This window comes from Drosophila hydei, unplaced genomic scaffold (assembly GCF_003285905.1).
Source record: "Drosophila hydei strain 15085-1641.00,03,60 unplaced genomic scaffold, DhydRS2 tig00000172-arrow-pilon, whole genome shotgun sequence".
Lineage (NCBI taxonomy): Eukaryota > Metazoa > Arthropoda > Insecta > Diptera > Drosophilidae > Drosophila > Drosophila hydei.
Window position 1 is genome coordinate 4,200,832 of NW_022045682.1, and position 24,055 is coordinate 4,224,886.

At 33.6% G+C, this 24,055-nt stretch overlaps 1 protein-coding gene across 1 annotated transcript in view; it reads left to right on the top strand.

The window, feature by feature from the left end:
• The window catches only part of LOC111591966 (protein bunched, class 2/F/G isoform), a 122,711-nt gene that overhangs the window by 77,992 nt on the left and 20,664 nt on the right, over positions 1 to 24,055 (top strand). Inside the window, exon 2 of the mRNA XM_030223368.1 lies at positions 16,602 to 16,653. Coding sequence (XP_030079228.1) covers positions 16,602 to 16,653 — 52 coding nt within the window. The remainder of the gene's footprint in view (positions 1 to 16,601; positions 16,654 to 24,055) is intronic.

Consider the following 24,055-nt stretch of genomic DNA (forward strand, 5'->3'; position numbering starts at 1 on the left):
CTCAATGGAAAGGCGCATCTTCTTGGCCTTGAGTGGAGAAAATTGCAAAAAATTATATGGCAATTGCTTGAAATTTAACTAGAGGTTAAAGAAGCATTAGAAAATCAACAAATTATCTGGTTATTAAGATTTTGAATGTAGTAGAATTTTGATATCTCATATGATCATTAAGCTGCAAAATAAGCAAACTAAATATATTTAGGAACATAATAATATTTATACACATTGAAAACGTGAATTGAGGGTTTAAGATAAGAGAAGTCAGAAGGACATGCGACATGCTTGATAAGGACAATGAGCTGAGTCTATATAGCCACGTCCGTTCGTCCAGCCGCTTGAACTGTATACCTGAAATTTTAAATAAATATTACTGTGTAGCATATGCAGGACGTGCTTAACATACCAAGCGATAACACATCGAATTTGCTTAGTATCAATATAATTCGATAATTGATTTGCCTTCTCAAGCACAACTTGAATACCACAGAAGTTGGCACATGGAAATTTATTTTGGGGGTTTCTGTGATAAATAAAAATTTAAATTTAAAAAATTTGCATATAGTAGAGACTTATGCTTTGGCAAATACACACATATTTATACCTATATAACGCTCTGATCAAGCAGGTCCATTCCAAAGGTTATTCCACAATTAACTTCTGCCTATACTGAAGCCCAAGCGCAGTCGATGCGTAAACTGCATGCATTCAGGTTAACTCCTAGTCGAGCATTTTTAATTGTTTTAACTTCAATTTAGTTTTAGCTAATCATAAATTGTATGAAGCTAATGCGCATAATTTCTACTGTTGCTGTGCAAATTATATTTCATATACAATATTCATAATTGATGTTGCTGAAAACTGACTCAACCTCCAAGCAAAATGACAGCTCAGAGAGAGAGAGAGAGGCTGGGTAACAAGGGGGTCTAGTTATCGTTGTGTGTGGGTGTCGCACGCTTGCATTGAGTCAATCTCTTTGGCATTGGAGCATGTTTCAGGGCCGTATCGCTGTCTCCCTCTCTCTCACTCTGCCTCGGTGTGACGTCATGTCGCATGATATTTGTGGATTTTTCTGTGCAAATATTGGTCTTTTATCTGTGCAGTGCGTTTGTTCACTTTATGACTCAATTAAAAGCAAACAAATACGCATCAGCATAAACATAATAATATTTATTCCGCTTTTTTCCGGTTTATTTGTGAAGTCTTTCTCTTCCAAGTGCCGCCGAGTGACGCCAGTGTTGCAAGTTATTAAAAGATTTGATTGCATGGATCTTCAAAAGATGAAAGAGCAAAGCGTTTTTTGTAGCGTCATTAACTTGGATGACGACCGATTTATGTGTGGGGTATATGGTGAGAATCCTAAAGATCAGAGAAGTAAAAACTCGGACTAAAAGTGAATACTATAAATGGGGCTAGGATGATGTCTATAAAGAAAAATATAGTTAGCATTATGCGCTCAAAGAGAGCCTAAATACCATGGATCAAGCTTATGACTTTTGAAGCTTTCGAGTTATGAACAATATATATATCTTATGTATTTTTTGATTTGTAGTTATATAAAGGAAATGGGTTAAGATATGAATAGTAAAATGTGGCATTAACTTCATCATGCACCTTGGGCAACTCTCTTTAAAAAATTAATTTGACGCATTCGAAAGACGACGCCCCATTTCATCTCTCCCATCTTCCATCTCCCTCTCGCTCACTCAGCTCTTCCTCTAATATTTCATATTATGTTTAATCATCATTTTGTTTTTTGAACTTGAGGCAAAGACTCAGCAAAGACTTTGCCTTTCGCTTTTCGAATCATGCCAGAGGTCAGGCACGCCCCTTCCTATACAGCCGCCTGCTGCTTGCAACATTAAATTGCATTCAACTTTGTGGCACGTTGCATTTAATAGAAGTAAAAAAAAAACGAAAGTAAAAAGAAGAAAAGTGCCTCACGATTTCTGCTGTTGTTGCTACAGCTGCGGGCAGCGATTAATTTGCCGTTTAAGAGATGTTGGTTAGTTGTTGTCTGTTTGTTGTCGACGTTGTTGTTGTTGTTGCTGCTGCTAATGTTTCATAACAACAACGAAACAATGCCTGGAAATGGCTGTCAGCAGCATGCAACAACTTTTCAGCAGCTGCTGCTGCTGCTGTTGCTGCTGCTGCAACTATGTTGCACAATGAAAAGCGGTTGCCAATGAATTTTGTTAGTTACATATATACATCTTTTTATATATATGTATGTAAACAAATATATATGTGGGTGTACGCTAATTGGGCGTGCCCATCAGAAAGAAAAAAGTTGTTTTTTTTTTCGCGCAAAAAGCCGCAAATAAACCTCAACAATCGACAATAAACAACGCTTTTAACAGCTGTTAACGGCCAATAAAAGGCAACAACAAATAACAGACACCAACCAGCAAACAACACTCATTAGCGGTAAACAACTACAACTTGGGCTTACCCACAACAACAACAAGAACAACGCTAATTCGCACGCGTTGTCAACAAATATCACAAAAAAAATATTTTATGCGTCTACAGTGAACATTCAATATATGAATTTAAAAGTTGTGCTTTAAACCAAATTATAAGGAATTATAATATATATATAAAAATAAATTGAATTTTGAATACTTTAATACACTATGTTATGGATAAACTACATATATTAAAAATTAAAAATATATAACAGAAAAATATAAGTAATATAAATTATTAGTTTATATATAAATGATTTTTTTTAAATGTCGTTCAGATATTTTTTTTATTTCTTCATGAATATCTATTTTGTCCCCTTTCAAAGTAATCAATATTAAATATTAAACGTTTGTGCCAAAAATGTTTTCCAATCTTCTGAGCACAAAAAAAATTTTTTTTTTATTTTTATTTCATTTGGTTTGTGTTTTATGCAGTGCAACACTACTATTTTAATAAATACAACGAAATATATTTTATTAAAAATATAAATATATTTCAAGAAAAAGTTTTTATTTTTTTTTTTTTTTCAAATCTAGTTTTTGCATACAACAGACAACTGAATCATCACTGCATGTGCTATAGATCCTTGCAAAGAGCGTGTTAAAATAAACACCTGTTTTATTTGCTTTTCGAATTAACATAGTCGGGCGGGCTCCCTGACCCACTTCCATTCACACACAAAAAAATTTGATTACATTGAAGAAGTAGCAAAACATGACACAAAAAAAAATATGAAAAAATTATGTATAATTATATTTTTATATGATGATGATTAGAATGGTATATATTTGTTATTATTTTAAAAGGCTTAACTAAAAAAACTTTCTTATTTTGTTTCTCTCACAATGTACTTTTTTTATATAACCCATTTATGGGGCGCCCTCAATTCCGGCATTTCTGATCTCTAAAACGTAAATATAAATATATATTTATATATGTATATATATCTATGTATATTTGTTTTCCAGCTGAATTGCAAGCGTTACGCACATTTTCACTCTTAAGCATTTTATTGCCTGCGTGTCCGGCAGCAATTTTCAACATTTAATGGGCTTTCGAAATTGTTGTTGGCGTTGCCCCAAACTCGTAAAAAGCAAAATTGCGAAAAAAAAAATAAAACAAAAAAGAAAAATTAAATAAATTGTTAGGCCTAAAAGCTTTACGGAAGATAGGGCATATGTATGTGTGTATCTGTAATTATGTTTACGTATGTTGAAAATATTTATTAATTGTATTAGATACGCTTATTAAATGCAATTTTCCACCTCTCTTTCTTTCTATTTACAGGTGAGTTTTGCTAACCAATTAAATGTTAATCTCATTTGTATGCAAAATGTATGGTAAGCTTTAAAACAGTTTGGATATAGTGCGGACTCTAGAGAAGGAGAACTAATTATTATAATTCTCAAATCCCATTTAATTAAAAAAAAGAACACCTAAATAAGTTCCCTGTTTCTAGTATATTTGAACCACGGTGCAAGTAGTGCCTATTCCCTGTGCCAAGCATAAAAAGCTTTCGCATCTAGCTTGAACAAAGCGTCCCAGATAAAGCAAATCAGCTGATCTGTGTGTACAGGCAGGCAGTAGCTGGCTGCACTCACCCTCTGCATCTGCCCCTGTCTCTGTCATTGCCCTTCTCTGTCTCTTCTATGTTAACTTTGTCCGCCTAGTTTCAGTTTATATTTTCCTCCCTCACTTTTTAACAACGTGGCAACCTGTCAGCCTGAAGTGGCATCGCGTGTGGTTATTGTTGTTTTATTTGCTATTGTTGATGCTGCGACGCTTCACTGAATTTCAAAAAGTTCTTTGCCGTTAAATGTGCGTGCGCCGCTGCCGCTCTCTTTTTGCTCTCTCTCGTGCTTGTTGCTGACAAAGTTTTGTTTACGCTCTTGTCACTTGCATTATTCAGCTGCAAAAGCTTTTCAAGCAGCCATGTTGCTTTTCGTGCTTTGCTTGTATGTGTGTGTGTGTGCGAGAGAGCTGCGCTGTTCTGGCATTAACATAAATTGTCTTACAGAAAAAATAAGAGATTTATTTTTGGGCATTTTTTGCTGTTGTTTGAGGTTGATTTGTTTGTTTGTTTACACGCGCCTCCTTTTTCCTTGTTGTTTGTTTTGAGCACGAGCCACAAATGTGGTGTGGCCCCGTGCATGTGCGTGTGCGTATGATTCTGTGTATGTGCATGTGTTTGTATGTGGCACATAGCTTTCGTTCAGTTTCATGCTGCAGCTGTGAACTAAACTTCAAGCTTCGCTTAAGCAACCTCTGCCTGTGTCTCTGCCGCGGCGTCTATCTCTGCCGCACTGCCCTTTTGCCCCGCCTAGCAGCAAACTTTCAGCTTCGCCGCAACTTCAAAAAGCAACCACCAAAAAGCTACCGCTGCCGTCGCTGTCGCTGCTGCTGCTGCTGCTGCTGCCGCCGTTGTAGCCGTTGTATTGTTGTTGTTCTTCTTTGCTGTAACCTGGATGTCTTTGTTGTTGTTGTCTGTCTGTTGTCAGCGCAGCGCAGTGAGCGCTCTCACGGAACACAACAGCAAAAGCAACAGCAACAGCAACGCAGCCCACCAAAAGCGAGCGTTCAGTTATGCTGAGGAGCTCTGGCGCAGCAAACACGAAAAAAATTACAGATACGATAAAAAAACATTAAAATTTTTGTTGTGTTGCTTGGCATTGTTTTTGGTTGCGTCGCGTTTGTTTTTTTCTTGTTCATTATTCTATGTTTGTTTAAGCTAAAAATAATTGTGTTTTATTTCTGTTGCCTACATTTCTATTGTTAAAATTGTGCGTGAGAAATAAAGAAAAAAGTTGAACAACTGTAGCACACAGTAAATGATCTCAAAGGAGCTACACAATTTATACGTAAACGCACGCCGCTGCAATTGCAGCTGCTGTTAAAAGTTAAAAAGTTTTTAACAAAAAACGTCTCGCGCGCATTTTTTACATTTTCACTGAGAAAAGAGAACGAGAGAGTGATTGAGAGCGATAAAGAGAGAAAGAGAGAGCTTACTTGCTGAATACACATTTAACTGTATTGAAAGCGTCGCTCTGCTGAATAGCCCAGCTGAGAGAGCGTCACAGAGAACGCGTCTCACTCAACCAGCATAAAAATAATAGAGCTTCTCTCTTCACGCTTTGCTGCTGTTGTCATATGAGGCAATTCGAAATAAAAGAAGTGCAAATAGAAGCATAAAAGCTCTCTGAGGGCTTTAAAAAAAATAACAAAAAAACCACAAAAGTGAACGCATTAAAATAAAATAGTTGGGAGTTTTGTGTAAAACAAAGGTCACAAAGGCAAAAACAACAATTGCAAAGGCATTGATCCGCACATATTTTGCCAGCGTTTGCTCAGTGTGCATGACATACGAGAAAGAGAGGAAAAAGATAAAAGAATACTTGCATTTGTATGTGTACATAACATACGACTAGACTGAGAGAACATTACGGTACTTATAAAGCGAAAGAAAGACAGTGCACAGTGTGTAACATTTAACCCGCATTAGTCCAATTCTATAATGAAAACTGAAGCCGGCACCAATAATAATAATAATAGCTCAAGCAAAATGGATTTCGATATGTATCCAAGTATTTCGGGCAAACAACAAGATCCCGTTAGGGAAGTGGTTATGAAATACATTGATTACTTTCTACCAGAGTCTGAGTGAGTATTTGAGTATCATGTAATTGGAAGGCTGTAGAGATAAGCTAAATATAGCTTTAACTGATACGAGCTAAAGTCTCTTGTTTATCGGTTTGTGTATCTTGTTTAGCTCGTGGAAGACTCATATAAAAGCTTATCTGTTTAAGCCAACAAAATGTTACAATATGCAAATAAATATAAACCTTTGTCTAAGGCTATTATAAATAACAACTATAATGCTAAAAATCAAATTATATAGCCAGTTATACTTAGGCTTTAGTGATGCAGACACTTAACGAGAAACCTAAAGATGTCCAATTTTGATCTATTGTTAAAAAATCCTATATACGATATACGCGAAATATTTTATATATATTATTCAAGTTAGCATTTCTTTGTGTCTTGTTGCCAACTGCAGACTGCATATACAAAACTCAAAAGTTTTTAGTATATGTATATATCTATATATCTGCTTCATCAGCTGAGCGTCTCTTGTTGCTAATTAGTTTTTCAAATCAACTTTGAATAGCTGTGGAAGCTGTTGCTATTGATTTGCTTGCTTCTATTTATAACAACTTTTGCAATTGTTTAGTCAACTTTCAATTACATTTTAGCGACAAAACTTGCTAATTTATAGCTAAAATTAGCCAAAGCTATTTATTGGTTACATATCCATAAAAACATGTATGTATGTACACTGACGAGCAAAACTGTAACACATGTTCAATGTTCTCACTTCAACGGTCTGTATAATCTTTTCTACTTTATGCATGATTATGATTATAGTTTTATTTTGTTAGTGAAATATTTGTCTCTTTTATCTATAAATTTGAAGACATTTGATTAGCGATAAGAGAAATACAATGGCAAAGAGTAAAAAAAGTCAAATGTTACAGTTTTGCACTCACAGAGCAAAACCTATTTACTTTTGTTTCAAAGCTTTTTTTACCATTAAAGCTTATTTGTTTTCGTTTAAATCGCCAAGCCTTGATCATTTTAAGTCATTTTGCAAAATAATTATGATGGCTGATGAGAAGAAAAAGGAAATAATCGAATTATTGATAGGGGGCGAATCCGTTAGGAAAGTGGCTAATAAATTCGGTGTTAGCCACATGACTGTGCAGTGTTAAAAACAAAAACAGTTCAGAAAACATTAAAATCAATAAAGGAGGCCGACCGCGACTTTTAAGCCAACGTGACACGCGCCACTTGACTAACTTAGTTACAAACAATCGCGACTTTACGCCAATAAAAGCGGCTAATGTGTTAAATTTAAATGCCAGTGAGTGGACAGTCCGTCGCAGTCTCGGCAGATTGGGGCTTAAGGCCAATGAAAGAAAAAAAAAACCATTTCTAGCTAAAAGGCACATTAGTTTGCGTTAGAAACTGTGCTATAATGCATGAAAATTGGGGTCTAGCTGATTGGGATGCCGTAAGTTACAAATAAAAAGCTTAAACAATGCTAAAAAAAATTTTTCAAGGTTATTTGGTCAGACGAAACTAATATTAATCGTTTTAAGTCAGACGGACGATCGTGGTATTGGACTAGGAATCCCACAGTCCAATCGGCAAATACAGTGCGGTGCACGGTGGCGGGTCCATAATGGTTTGGGGCTGTATTTGTACAAATGGAGTTGGGCCCTTAGTGTTAATCGATGGGATAATGCGTAAGGACCAATACCTAAAAATTCTGCAAGAAAATTTGGGAGGAGTCATTGGCAACATGGGTCTGGCTGTTGAAAATTGCATATTTCTGCAAGACAATGACCTAAAGCACACATCCCATTTGACGAAAAATTGGTTATTGAACCAAAAGTTTCAAACTATGAAGTGGCCACCGCAATCTCCAGACATGAATCCCATAGAAAATGTATGGAGCCATCTGAAATCGCAGCTTGCGAAATATGCGGCCCCTCCAAATGGCAGGATGGAGTTATGAGAGAGAACAAAGGACGTTTGGTACTCGATTCCACCTGAAATGGTGCGACGCTACACGCAAAGTATGCCAAACCGTATAAACAACCTCAAAAAATCAAAAGGGCTGTGGACCCGTTATTAAAAAAAATTTAATAAAAATATTTGTTTAAAAATATTTGCAGTGCAAAACTGTAACATTTGACTTTTTTTACTCTTTGCTATTGTATTTCTCTTATCGCTAACCAAATGTCTTCAAATTTATAAATAAAAGAGCCAAATATTTCACTAACAAAACAAGACTATGATCATGATCATGCATAAAGTAGAAAAAATAATACAGACCGTTGAAGTAAGAACATTGAACATGTGTTACAGTTTTGCTCGTCAGTGTATATATATAGGTCGTAGAGCCAGTTGGCGCAGCAGGCGCCAAAAATTGACGTTTTCAATTGCAATTGCAATCGTCTGTCATATGCCATTATGTTGCTGTAGATAACTCTGTCCGCTTGTCCCAGCTGTCTGCCTGTGTGATTGTATCTTTGTAACTTACAGATACAGGTTATGCACATACAGCTTCCTGTGCAATGGCGCTGCGCCGTTCCGCATTACATCAGCACCAAACGCATCAGTTTGCAGTTGATCAATTATTTTGTAGAGCGTAATATAGATTTGCCATTATAAGATTATATGGACTATTGACCTATTTAAATAATTAAACATTAGTTATGTGAATCTTAGACTTAAGATTAGGTAGAGTATAGTATGTAGAGAGCTGATTCAGAATAATTATAGTTAAAGCTGTTCATATTCCAACGAAATATGATTCATAAATGTCCAAAATATATATTCTTATCAGTTTCAAGAGATTGTTTGTCTATTCATCTAAGTACTTAACTATGTGAACTGTGTCTGCTGTAGAGCTATCTGTATAAAACTTTGTATATTTTTCATCTTTTCACTTTAGATGATAAATTTAACTGATTCAGCGAAATCTATTTACTCTATCTATATAATATTATACCAAAGCAACAATCTATTGAAATGCCTATGTTTCAATAGGAATTATTTATCGATATCAATATCAGGCACTAATTTCTGATGAACTTTTATACCCTGCAGATGTGTTTGTTAGGGTATTTTAAAATCAACCTGTTGTTGCGCCGATTTTCGCCGTGTTTTCGCTTCACGTCTGACCCCATTGCATTTGGGCCCGTTACCGAGTCCAGTTGAGCAACTTGTTGCAGGAGATGAGTTGCAAAGTTGCAAAGTTGCAAAGTTGCAAAGTTGCAATGTTGCAAGTTGCCAATTGCCACGCGTTGCCAACTGAAGTTGTAGTTGACTAGTTGAAGCTGTAGCCGAAGCCTGCCAAGTTGGCGACATTTCAGACACTTTAAGGCTTCCTACAACTTTTTGCCTACATCTGCCAGCTTTTGCACCGCTTGCCTCGCCACTCGAACCGGTTTCTTAGCTGCGGCTTTTAACTGTTTTTTGTCTCTTTGCACAGGGCCCACACAATTGGCATTTTCTGTTGCCCTTTTGTGATCATTTTTTATCTTTTTGTTCGCCTTTTTATTAAGTTTTTTTTTTATATCGTTAAATGATTGACTTTTTAATTGGGTCAGGGACAAGGCGCATGAAATTCCATTTTTATGGCATTTTCTGTTTTTGTTTTTATTTTTTTGATTTATTTTATTTTTAATTTATATTTTCTTGGCGCTCAAATCAAAGTGCGAGATTCGCATTTTTATCAGCCGTGTCGACTTTTATTTTGCTTTTTCTTTTTCCTTTTGTTAAGCATGAGAAAACTATATAAGTTGTAAAATAAAAACAACGAACGTAATGCGGGTTTTTATATGCGCTGAACAATAGTTGTTTATTAATTGTTTAGATTTTATTTGCATATAATACCAAACGGGTTCAAATCTAAACTTCTGATAGAGAAAAAATATGCCAAAAATTTTATTTGTAAAAATGTTATGAAAAGAATTTAAAATCAACTTTGAAGCGAAATTTGAAAAATATAATGAATAAGGTTTAAATTTAGAATTATTTCAAAGTATCTAAATAAGTTTTTTTTTAATTTTTAATTAATTGTTTTAAATCTTTTTCAAATACTTTTTATATCACAAAAATTTTCAAATGTATTGTTCTAAATTATTCTCCACTTCAATTCTTATAGCAGCTTACCTTGTCTTGCCTTAGCAAATTGGAGCTTATTTTCAATCCACTTGTTTATTTCTTATCAACTATAGACTCAAAGAGGGAACCGCCATCAACTAACTCATTCAAAAAGCGATGCACGTTTATTTTTATTATTATTTCCCACTACTTAGTCTCTTGACGACTTCCTCGTTTTCACAAACAGTTCTCTTCGTCTCTGCTTATATTTTGGTTTGTTGTTTCGCCCTATAAACAAACGTTTTTATGACAATTTTGTTCACTTCCTGAACTCGTAAACAATCATCCTCATATATATATATATATGTATATATATATATATATATATATATATATATATATATATATATATATATATATATATATATATATATATATATATATATATATATATATATATATATATGTTTAGAGCCCGATGGCGCTACAATGCAAATAAACACTTCAGAGAAATGGAGATCTATAGAAGTTGTCGCAACGGGAAATACACTCAAGAGTTGACCAAGAAAGAGAAGCTATGGCAAACATACAGAACAGGGGAACAATATGTAGTAGAAGCTAGCACAGCACCTCTAAGGGCTTTTAGTTTTCCCATTCATTGCACTGTTTACTAAAGATATAAGTGGCATATTAGTTTCTATGATAAAATACAAACAATTTTTTTGTAATTTCTATATTTTCTATTATATGTTTCACTTTGAACTTTACTGTATTCTACTGCTCTCCTTATGACTTCTCCAACTGACAAATTCTAATAATTATTTTAAAATTAAAGAATTAAAAAAAAAAAAAAACATTTTTTAGCTGTTTTACAACACTGCAAGTTGTTTATATCTGCCAAAAATTTCTACTGCACAAATTTGCGCTCAGCTCTGCATTTATTTTGCCTCTTGTTTTTTTGCTGTCATCAGCCAAATTGTTGCCACTTCAATTATTCAACAACAAATGATTTCCATTGTTTGTGTTTATGCACAGTCAGCTGAAAGCCAAATGCTAAAAGTGCAGCATAAGCTGTAAATGAAATCGGAAATAGAATCCCGAATCCAAATCGCATTGAGCAGACGCATGCATAATATACAGATGCAAGATTTTTGGTAAATTGTGAAATCACCAAGAGCTGCGTGATTTGTTTATCTTTGATATTTTAATTGGAATTTCGCCTGAAATAGCAAAGTCTAAACGAAATGCCAAAGTGCAGCGACACGCAGGCGAGAGGCAGGCGCATAAGCCGCTAAGCTATTTAGATCTGGTCACACTGCAAGTTGGCAATGGGCCAGAACAAACGAACGATTCGATTAATTTGTCTAGCAATTGGCGTGTAATTTGATGTGCCCATTGCTGTATTTGTTGCACTCAACAAAATAGGAAAAACTGAAAACTGAAAACTGAATTCAGAAATTGGCACGTCAACTATTTTTTTTTCTGTTTTGCGTTTTGGCGCCGCGCAGAGGGGCTCCACATACATTACGTACAGAGACTCTTGAATAACCAGACGGTACAAATTAAGTAAGAGAGCATTGTAACTGTTTATTGAGCTCTGTAACAATAGCATTTGCATAGAGGCTTATATAACACTCTTGTTATATCAACAAATCTTGAGTGTGTTCTTTTGTAACTTGACTTTAACTGGAAGCATTACAATAGAAATAAGTAACTCAACTTATGTAAACTTTAGCTTCAATTTTAAATGGAAATTAAGTTCGTTTTTTATTTTATATATGCTGAAATAACGTTATAGATCTTCTATATTTATCTACAGTATTGCAGAATTCTAAAAGAAATAAAAGAAAATTTAATTTATCAGTTTCTCCCTTAGAGTATCTAAGCTTCGACTTCAATCGAACTTACTCATTGTCTTTGACACATTTAATTTGTTGAAAAACGATACAAAACATTGTTTATCACGTGATTTGAACGCTCAACTACATAGCAAACGTGCCACAACAGCAAAAAAAAGTAGTCGATGATATGTTTGCGTATAAAATCACATTTAAATTAAAATTGAAAACCCAAAATGCAAACAAGAAAAAAAGAAAAAACAAATTGTGAATGACATCATTTGTTTGTTTGTTAATGCGTCGAAATGGGCAGCGCTTGAACTTTAATAAACTTTGCACTTCTTTTCTTTTCTTTGCGTTTGTATTTGTCTTCTCTTTCTGTCTGTGTCTGTGTTTGCCCTCTTGCTCATTCATCACGCTGCGCTCTGCTGTCTGCCGGATTTGCTTGTGACGTCAGCTTCAGGTTTTAATTATACGTAAGCGTGTTGATAGCACGTTAACTTAATAGCTGTGATACCCCTAATGTTTCGGTGTTAATGATCCGAGTTGACGTTTCATTTAGCTGTATCTCCGTCCGATTGATAGACTGATTAGCGGCTAGAGGGTTCTAATTGATAAGATTTTGATTTCAATTTCAAAATAGCTGATGTGTATAGTATATATTAGACTACAGCTGATATACAAGATTTCTAAATTTGTACAAATTTATGAAAATATTATAAACATAGGTCAAAAGCCATAAATAAGGTTTTACGTATGTCTCAAACTTGGTAGATCGTTTGAATAATCGATAAATATCGATTTTCTAATAGACATTTCATTTTGTCTAATTTGAAATGAAATGTCTAGAAGTAGACTGTTAAATCTCTATAGAAATTCTATAGAATAAGTCTTGCTGAATTTTTTGTTAACAGTGATTTGATAATTATCGATCACTATGCCTTTAATCATCATCGACTAAAGCAATTCATTTATAATTGGTATTACACATTTGCCGAATATTCAATAAACATTCAATAAACAAGGCTTAGGTCATGAGAAAATTTCTCATTACCGATTATAGATCATAACCCTAATCAAAAAAAATTCTCTCAAACATATTAGGTGTTTATCTTTACATTGTGGGTATAAGGATATGACTTATTTATAAATTTTATGAGGTATGCCACTGCTGCCCAAATTAAATATTTATTTGTGTGCAAGGAAAACGCAGTATATAATTAGGGGCACAACTGCTAATTTAATTATGGTTTTTTTATGTTTTAACAAAATATTATTTCAATCAATGTCAATGTGGATTGTTGTACGAAGACAGGTCACTATGGATAAACCTAAATAATTTATACAGTGAGCTGGAAAATCCCACTTATAATAGGTCAGCTATTATAAGTAAAGTAAATATACATGCTATATAAATTCATATATGTTCTTTGTGGAGATTGTAATGTAATATTTGTTTTAGTTATTGAGCAAAAAGTTTAGATTTTTTTCTGCTTTTCGTTTATATCAAATGCGATTAACAAAGCCATTGACCGTTGTCCGCATTGACATTGGGAATGCACGCACACAGAAGTAAATATTATATACTATATATGTATATGCTTATATATATGTTCATATATTTTATTGGCGCTTACTGAAAGAAAGAGAACAAAAGTCACGCCGTGCACGTGAGTCATTGCACTCGACGTGAGGAGTCGTCCAGGCTGAGACTTTTACTTTTACTTGGCTGTCGTTTATGACTGTTTCGCTTATTTTTTTTTTGTGTTTTTGTGACGTCTTGAGTGCAGCTGAATGAGTCCTACAAGGGCAGAACCCTGGGACGGTTGAGAGACTCTCGCCTTTCGTCCTTGTCGATGTCGTGGAACTCTGTCGCGGCTCAGCTCGGCCCGGCTTGAGCAAGCCATTAAGAACAGGCAAAAAACAAATGACGAAAAATATATATGAAATATCATTAATCTGTTCGCATTTTATTGCTCGTTCGTCTTTAATTATTTTGCATGCTACAGCAGCATAAAGGCGCATTCTTTATTATTTCACTGATATAATTTACGCCTCAACGGCTCTGCACATAAATAAGAAAAAAAATAATCAAGTTAATTTTAAAGTTATTGCCTGGGAATTTTCACTTCATCAACAATGCACAAAGCTTGGAAAATTTGTGGAAATTGCATTTATATAAGTCAGTTTCAGTTGTCAGCGAAAATTGTGGGCACTTTAATTCTATAAATGGATATGATAATTTAATCTTAATGGAAAAGTGACGCTGAAAGTATGAAAAGTATACAATTTTATATATTTATTGATATATATATATATTTATATATATATATATATATGTTTTTTGATTTAAATTATGAAATTTAAAAGATAAATTCAACCCTGACCAACATAAAATACAAAATATTAAAACCCTTTTTATTAACAAGAAAATGTTGCATATATATGTAAAGAAATGTATGTAAAGGAATTCCAAGTTTCAATGAAACTATCAATTTTAATCGATAGTTAGAAAATGCCATGAGTTATCTTGACTATATCGATTCAGCTTGTTATATAAATTTAAAGTTTTCTCTCTTACCAAATTACATTTTTTTGGTAAAACATTAAATTTATAACACAGTTTTACATTAGGTCTTGTGTTAGCAAAAACTTCACCAAGTTCAATCAAAGCTTTTTTGGTCTTCCCCCTAAGCAGTTCATTCACAAAATTACTTTCCATTGACTCATTGGCCCATACCAAATTATATCATCAAATGTGGAATGCGAGTTTACCTTTGACTTGAAATAGTTGCAAAAAGTTGCCATGCAAGCGAGAATTTTCCATTTATAGACTTTGACTCATCGTCGATTTTCTACCCTCATATCAAATGGAGCCATCTTTATGATGACACATTTAACTGCTGCCAATTTCGATAATTGGCGATGGCGTGTGAAAGAGTGCAACACATTAAACGTTAAGACATTTAGCTCTAACGAGGGTGGTCTGAAAAGTGAATAGCAAAATATAGATTTAAATTAATAATATAATAATATAAACAATAAATAAAATAAACCCTCGTCCATATGTATGATTTTGTTATCAATTGTTTGCGATTTCTAGAGCTCTATCACTATTCACAGCTAGACCCTGATCTATAGCTCATAAAACTCGCCTGCTTTGGTTCAACGGACTCATTGCTAAATATGTTAATCAAATTCAAATCAAGAATATATTATTATTAACGCGTTTGCCAATTGTTAAAAGTCCTTGAAAGCTGCTTCGTTTTGTCTGAGCTGTGTGAAAAACCAGTTGGCCCAAAGCATTTGCTCAAGGTGAACGCGAATCAAAGCGAGTGTTGAGAACGTTTCATTTAGCGTCTTGCAGTGCTCCTAAATTTAAGACTTGAACAACAAAGTTAGTTATTTTCTATCTCTCTCTCTCTCTCTCCCTCTCTCTTAATCATTCAACTTGATTTTGAGGCTAAGCTTTATGTAATAATATAAATTGCAGAGTTGCTTATTTCTTGTTTTCTAGTTGTTGCATAATTAAAAAGCGACTCGGACAATGCCTACATATGCAATTTGTTTGGTCACTCAATAATTAAGGAAATATCTACTTATATGTATTTATTTCCAGCTGCTCCACTGACATGTTAAACCATTTGAAATTGGAATTGACAGACCGTTAAGAGGGCAGCGACGGCGAGGGGATTTTGAATAGAGTACATTCATTCAATCATTTTAATGAGCCAAACGCATTAACAGACTTGTTGGCTGTGGCAACAGTTGATGGGGCGACTTTTTTACTTTTTGATAGATCTCATTTTTATCTTTCAAAAAACATTTTGGCAGTTTTTTCTTCACTTTTTGCGAAAAACTGACAATTTAATTGTGCATTTGACATTGCGCTTTGGCACGGCGTCTCTTTTATTTTTCCGACGAAGCCAAAAGTCGTTTCAGTAGGAAGTTTTATTATCTCTTATATTGACCTCAATTCGCACAAGGTCACATGAAATGTACCGCAATTTAGCCCGCGGATGGAACGGACATTTTTGACACAAAAACAAAACACAAACCGCATCCCAAATCGCGTGATTTGATTTTAATTGTTGGCGTTTGATTTTAAGATAAAAGAGGAAATTAAATATAATAAATTATAAAAAAAATTGCAAGGTTAACATTTAAAATAAGCTTTATACACCAACAGTTTTCATTTGATAAAATATTCAAAATATTTTAATTAATAAAAAAATATTTTAATCTTTGAATAAAATGTGTTATACAAAGTTGTAAAGATATAATTATAAGAACTTTTTAAGTTATTAACAATTCTTAACTGGCTTATAAAGCAGTGTGTATAACAGTTTAAAATGTGTCTGTAAAGACAAAGCGAGAAGATATTTATATGTTTTTGACATGTTGGTTTATAACAGTATTGTATATAACAGTTTTTAAATGTGTTATACAGTATTGTAAAAGATAGCACAGATATTATAATTGTAGTCCCAAAATTGAGCCATAAAACACAGTATAACAGTATTGTATATAACACTTTTTAAATGTGTTATACAGAATTTTAAAGAACATTTTAAAAATACATATGTATTTTAATAATAATCAATTATGTTTTGTAATTTCTTTCAGTGCATCTGGAACAAGCGCAGTTGCGATTGACAACAAAATCGAACAGGCTATGGTAAGTGTTATAAATGAGTCCCTCCTATTTATAGAGCGTCGCCAATCCTTGTCTTTAATTATAATTTGTTTACGTAGGCAATGTCCCTGTTGATAAGCACACACAATCTTTGAGGTTGTTTTTATGCGGCTTATCAAAATGTTTTGTTGACGCGACCGTGAAAAATGACATCAAAATTACTTTTATGCTGAAGCGAAATTAAAGATTTACTTAAGCCCAGATCGCAGATCTTTAAAATTATATATTTTGTGCACTTATCGATACGGCAAACACTTCAAACGCCAATTGAGACGCTAACAAAAAATGATTGTACAACACTTGAGTGTGGCCAAAGACCTCACACACACACACACTTGCACACTAACGCACAGCGCTCCACTCGGCGCTTCTCATTGTCTGCAAATTTAGTTCAATTGAATTGGATGCTACGCGCTCTTGTGAATTTCTTGTGTACATATCAATGGACAAGTACGCAGCTATTTTTAGACCCAATTAAAACAGCAGCTCAAAGCAAATATAAAAAGTCGAGAAGAAGCAGAAGATAACAATTGATTATTATGTATTTTTTTTATATATTTTTGTTTGCGAACTCTTTGTTCAAAATATGTATCCCAGGCAACAATTGAACTGCGCGCCAGCAGCTGTTGTGGGCGGCTTTTGATTGAGCTGAACTTCCCTTACTCCCACTCGAATGTGTTTCTGTACATATGATTTATATATGTATATATATATATATAGCCTTGATTGTTTAGCTGTTATTCTTAGTCGCTCTTTCCCTTGACAACTGCACTAGTTGAGCCGTTATATAAAACCTTTGTATCTTGTATTGTTGCATAAGATGTTGTGTAACTAAATTGAGTTTACTTCTATAATTGGATTACTTTGTATGTTGCTGGCTTACATATTATATCCAAATTAGGGCTTCCTATTGTGCACGACTGAGTTCCACTTGAATTCCTGCTATCGATAGCCAATATACGCATAAACTCATTCATAATATCAAATGCTATCAATTGGTATTTGTGGAATTTTTATGATATTCTAGGGCAATGTTTTATGAGTGGTAATAAATCCATCGAAAGCTCACAGCCAATCTTAACTAAAGTTAAACATAGTGAGTTATCATATGAATTTTCAGTTCATTGCATTAGATTTAGAGCTCTGCAGGGATCATCAATTAAAAAATCCTTCAGTCAAGCTTGAGTTGAGCGCGACTTGTTGCTGAATGTTTTTTTCATACAAAGAACATTCAAAGTCTTTCGAATATTGCTTTTGTATAAAGATCATCAATCAATCAATCATAAATTGAGCGCACATTTTTAGCCTTCGAACTTATTTTCCTCATTCATAACGGATCTGCCTAATTTTGGCTTGGCAACGTATTTGGTTCTACCAACATGTGGCATGCAACTGCAGCGGCGACAGTCAATCAACTTTTCCTTTTGAAATCAAATCTATAACTCTCCGGAGAGCCGTCAAAGAAGAGGAATCAGCAGAAGCAGAAGACGACGCTGTCGTTGACCATTGTTGGACAATTGGGTCAATTCAATTGCCGTCTGCACTTTCTTTCGGGCCAGCAAACTGAGATAAAAAGCCCAAAGCCGATTCTGTCTGCGCCTTTCTATTTGCCCGAGAAGTTTCTTCTTTCTCGCACATGTGAAAGTAAATTTTCCATTTATATTTCACTTTTCTTTAACAAAGTAAACTGAAACAGGATTTATGCATGCTAAGACTGCTGCTGCTACTTCTTATTATTATTGCTGCGATTACTTTTGACCTTGGCAAAAAAAAAATATAAAAAAAATACAATTTTTAAAGCATTTTATTTTCATGCTCGGCTTTTGTTTTATTTTTTTTTACGAGCGCTCACTTGGCTTATCAGCAAATTTTGTTGTTTACAAAATGGCAGACCTTTGCTTAAGTGCGTGTGGCTGTCTGTGTGCGGCGGCGGTTTTCGAACAAATGCCATAAATTGTTTGCCAAAGCAAAAATATAATAATAATAATAATGAACAACATCATAAAGCACACAGCCATACACCCGCACACATACAGAGACTTCATAATCGCTTCAAGTACATTTTGTTTTGTCCATGATATGGCGAAAACAATATTAATTTTGTTCATTTCATTTCATTATAAATTATTATAATTATATATTTTCGATCAAAGCAAAAGTGAAAGTCATCGAATACTTCGACTTCAGAGTAATGTGATATTATTTTATGTTGGATAGGCGATTCGTGGGCTTGAAAAGTCACTTTAAAAATAGATGTGATATAGGTGCCAACAAAAAGGAAACGTAAAATTACGCTTCAATATAGAGATAGGCGTAAAAATATAAAAATATGAAAGTAAATGTAAACGCAGGCAAAGATATTTAAAGACCTTTTTAGATAAGGTATTCTGATTAGATAATCGAAGCATTCAAGTGCTATGAAATGCTTATAAAAGTTGATCTAATGTGTATGCAATATATATGTATGTATGGTATATAGATTAGGTGTGAGTATATAGAGCAGGTGTATATTTATTTATAGACTAATTTTGTGGAGAAAGCCCCAAACTGATGAAAGAAACATTTCATAAAACATCTAGCGACTATTCAATATTTATATAACTGATTAGCCGTATCGTTTATATAGAACTCATAGAACAAGCAAAAACTAAAACTAATTGAGGTAGCTCTTAACTTATCTATCGATCTTAACATTCCATTAAAGATATGCGATAGAATTGAAAAATATCAAGCATTAAATCACATTTCTAAAAGAAGACAAACTTATATAATATCTTAAGCTGCCGTCGAATTGTTTGTAAGGCCTAGCAGCTTAGATAAATCTATTGACTTAGTCAACTATCTAATTATAATTATGAAGGGTAAATATTTATATCAAAAATGGAATATTTTGAGCAGTTCTTAACTTCCGACAGGAACTGCTTAAAATATATGCAGATAAGATATATATTAACTCAATAGTATATCAAATAATATCTGTTTATAGCTATATTAAAAGCGGATAAATAAGTACGATAAGAAATAAGATATAAATATATCATTCCATATGGATATATATAGTAACAATATAGTGAATCGAGTAGCTTTTGCATAGAAAACTCTTGAACAATTTCCATTTTTAACTTTTTATCGACTAATCTAATTACGATTATTCGATTGGCGTACAAATTTCGATCAGCACATTTGCTTGCAATTTATAAATTAGTTTTTCTTATCTCAGCTCTTATCATATCTGTTAACAGTCTTCACCTAAAGCTTATAATCCCTCAAGAATTTCTTGGAATGAGTAATTGAAGTGTGGAAATTTCTTTCTTTAAATATTTAAATATTTCTTCATAAATATTTTCAATTTGTTATCTACAAAAATTCGCTTATTTATTATTCTTTTCTTGTCTTTTTTTTGCATAATTTATTTACAGCTGACAAGAAATATATGAAATATCACATTTTTCCTGTTTTACAAATTCAGGAACAGCAAAAAAAAAAGTATTAAAAAAACAATCATACAAACGCACACGCCCTTCATGTGGGCGGAAGTCTGGCGTTGGTTTTCTTAAACAATGCTTTCTTTATTCGCAAATTTGTATGTACTTAATGTACATGTATATTTATATATATATACTGTTTATTTTGTTTAATTTTTTACACTTATCAATCAGCAAGGCGAAGCTGTTCATGACGTCACTCTTTTGCGCATTTAGAGTTTTATTTTCGCTTTTAATATTTCGGCAAGCAAAGGCACACGATGCTTGACTATCATTAGTAAAAGGTACACATATATATAAACATATATATATATATATATATATATATATAATTTATATATATTTAGTGATAAGAGCAGACAACAGGCTCTGTCACAGACAATGATAATTATGTTAAGTATAGCCACTGGCCGAGGCACGATTATCACGATCTTTCTTATGTTGTCTACTCAAAGAGCCAGCAACTCACACGTTCCAGTTTCATAGGCTAATCTCGTGAACATTGCGCGTAAATAATAATAGTAGAATAATCTTGCGAAACAAATAAAAACATGAAACAATCAAAGCAAAACAAAGTCTAGGCGCCACTCATTGCTGGACTATCAGTTTTTTAATACAAATGCATATTCTTTCATATATATATATTTATGGACACGCATTTGATAAGCTTTTTAGGTTAAACTAATATTTAATAATTGATTTAACAACACTGCTCAAAGCGTTTCAAATGTTTGTACAAAAGTTGAAACCTGATAAGATTTTCGAGTGAAAGGCGGAAAATTGTTAAGCTACTTCAAAGAGAATAATTAATTATATTTTTCTAATATTCCATACGATGAATTTACTATATCTATATAGAATCTATATCGAACATACGAAAATTGTGCTGCATACTTTTGTGCTGTTCCAGCTGTGTTTCTCATACTATAAACTATAAAGAAAACTATTTAAAATTGTTTAAATGAAAAGATTTTAATAAATTAATGGCTGGAATGCTAGGCAGAAAAATATATATGTGGACTTCATTGAAAAATAATGGTCAAATATAAATAGATTGCATGATAAATTATTGAAATATATTTGCAATTATTCAAACTTCCCTCATTTGTATATACATATGACACTTTTGTATAACTGTATACGAAAGTTTGTTTAATATATATTTTTGTAGTCAGTTGCATATATTTTATAAGAAACTTTCTTTAAGATCATAGAAGATGCAAAAATATCTTCAAAAATTAAAACTTTCAAAATCTTTCAAAACTTTTAGTTTTGAAACTATTCCTTTAAGGTACAAGTATGCCAGATTCAGATATATGAAAAAATATCTTTAGTTACAAAGCTTACGTAACCTTTAAGCTAAACCTCAAGCAACAACATCCATTTGCTTTCCGTTTTGGCAACCTTTGAATCGATTGAAAAACAATGTTGCGCCCATAAAGATTGCATATCAGATTTTATATATCACTCGACAAACCTCTTTATACGACTAGTTATAGCTGTACGCTTTTCAATCTTATCAATTTGCCTAAGCTTTACACCAATGATAATTAACAAATTTCCTCAATAGTTTGACAGCAAAAAAACAAGACAAGAAAACAAGAAAACATGTTTAAGACATAAGGAAACAAGTTGAAGAAACAACAACAACAACAAGATAAGAGTAAGCGAACGAGAAGCGAACGATAATGCAACTTAATGACTTAATGACATTTATGGTGTTAATTTTTCAACGCTCGTAAGCCTATTTTGACTCGGCTAGGGTTATGTGGGTATTATTTGCAGCTCGAGTGACAAAACAACAAGACGAAAGCCATAAAAGAAGCGGCAGAAACAGAGCAACATAATAAGTAAGAGAAGAAAAAAAACAGATAAGATAAAAAAAGAAGAAATAAAAGACGCGTTGGCCACATTTTATTTATTTATTTTTTTTTTTTTTTTTTTTTTTTTTTTTTTTTTTTTGTTTTAACCACACTCTGTTTGTCCAAGTGCTTCGAAGTTCGAAAGTGAAAAACAACAAGAAGCGAACAGCGCCGAAATGATTATTGCTAAATGCTTTTTATGCCTCGCATAAAAGACGATAATAGATAAGAATTAGGTGCTTACATAACAATTGAGCCAGACACACTGAAACAGTTCTTAACATCTGGCGATAAGATTTCAATATTTTCCCAAATGGGAAAAGCCCAATGAGTTGTTGTCTCCACTGGCAGCTTTTCTGTGTTTTGCATTTCTTTAGCGGCCGAATCAAAGTTTAATCTGCTGTCATTTATCTAGCCATATCTAATGGCAAGTATCTGTAGCTTTAGTTGTATCGCTGTCTGTCTGTCATTTTGCTCTAATTGCAGTTTGAATGGGCTGACGTCAGATGTAAATGTTTCGTGCTGGGCTTGTGGCTCAGACCATAGTCTGAACAGTGCTAATTAGTTGTGGCACGAGCGTTCCCACTGCGTGTTTATCGCTCGATCGGACAAATGTAGTCAACAAACAAGAAAAATGAGTCTCTCATTAGAGATGACAACGTGAGCTTATAATCACTTCACGCTTTAAGCTTTGAATGTCAAATGGCTTATATTTTACTACAATTTTCAGTTACTGAGAGTCAATTACAGAAAGTAAAAGACAGAAACTATTGAAGAAGAAAGATAGAAGGCATAATAAAAAGAAAGAGAATCAAACTGAAAGAAAGGGAAGATTATCTTCAGACAAAGGTAATATTAGACAACGATAATGATGGAGAAAAGACAACTGAAAGAGAAAGAGTTAGAGAGACTAACTGGTAAGAGAAAAATCATAACAGAGAAAGAGAAAGAAAGATTAATAAAGCCTTCACATGTTTTACAATATAAACATGTAAATTACCCAACACTGTCTTCACAAAGCCCCTTGTTGCATTACCCAACACTGTCTGTCCACTAAGCGTTGGCGTAAAGTCAGCATCTGACAAATATTGTTAAAAAGTTTCCTCAATTTTTCCACTCTGTATTCACCAAGACAGCAACAATTGAAAGCTAGCACTAAAATCTCAAATTAATTGTTTTTCTATTAAGTTCACAACGAGAGCGGCGCACTCTGTCAAAGGCCGCTGACGTCAGAGATTGCGTCACAAAAACTGAGGGAAGAAAATGCAATATTGTGTTCGCAGATGCTGCTTGTAATAATGATATAATACCGCATAATACTGGACAAAAACTCCACGTTCTAGCATAAGTTCTATAGAAATCGGTTATATGATGCTGTTGTATGCATTGTTGTTGTTGTTGTTGTTGTTGTGTTAAGGTCGCCGACTTTCAATTCGCATGAAATCTAAACCAAAAGCAATGCAAAAATTGTGAATGTGAATGTGTTGGGATTACAATTTCACAACAACTTCAAGCCGGATGAGCTCACCTGCCCAGCAACAACAGTGACTCAGTCATGCAACAATTTTTCCCAGAAAAAAGTGATGTGAATTTTGTTGCAATTAGCTTTGGGCTGCATGCATTTGCATGCATCAAAGTGTGGCACGTTGTGCCGAAGGTGACGACATGCCAATAAATGTTTTTTGTCTGTGCACTTGCCAAGAACGAAAGGAAAAACCAACTGCCAAAACAGATCAGAATATAAGACTAAAGTATACCCTGTAGGGAAAAGACATAAGAAGCATGCAGCAGAAAGATATTGGGTAGAGTTTGTTTAGTTTACTGTAAGAACTCCTAAAGCTGTCTTTAGCGAGAAAAAGTTCTACAAGAGATACAAATTATCATAAAAAAAACCTTTTTCAATCAGTTACTCAAGCAAAACATGACAACCCTGAACAGGGTATCTATCTGAACAGGGCATTACGACAGCGAACTATACTAAATGTTCTACTTGTTATTTCTTAAGTTAGTTTGTTTCGTTTCGTTTCGTTTTCTCTT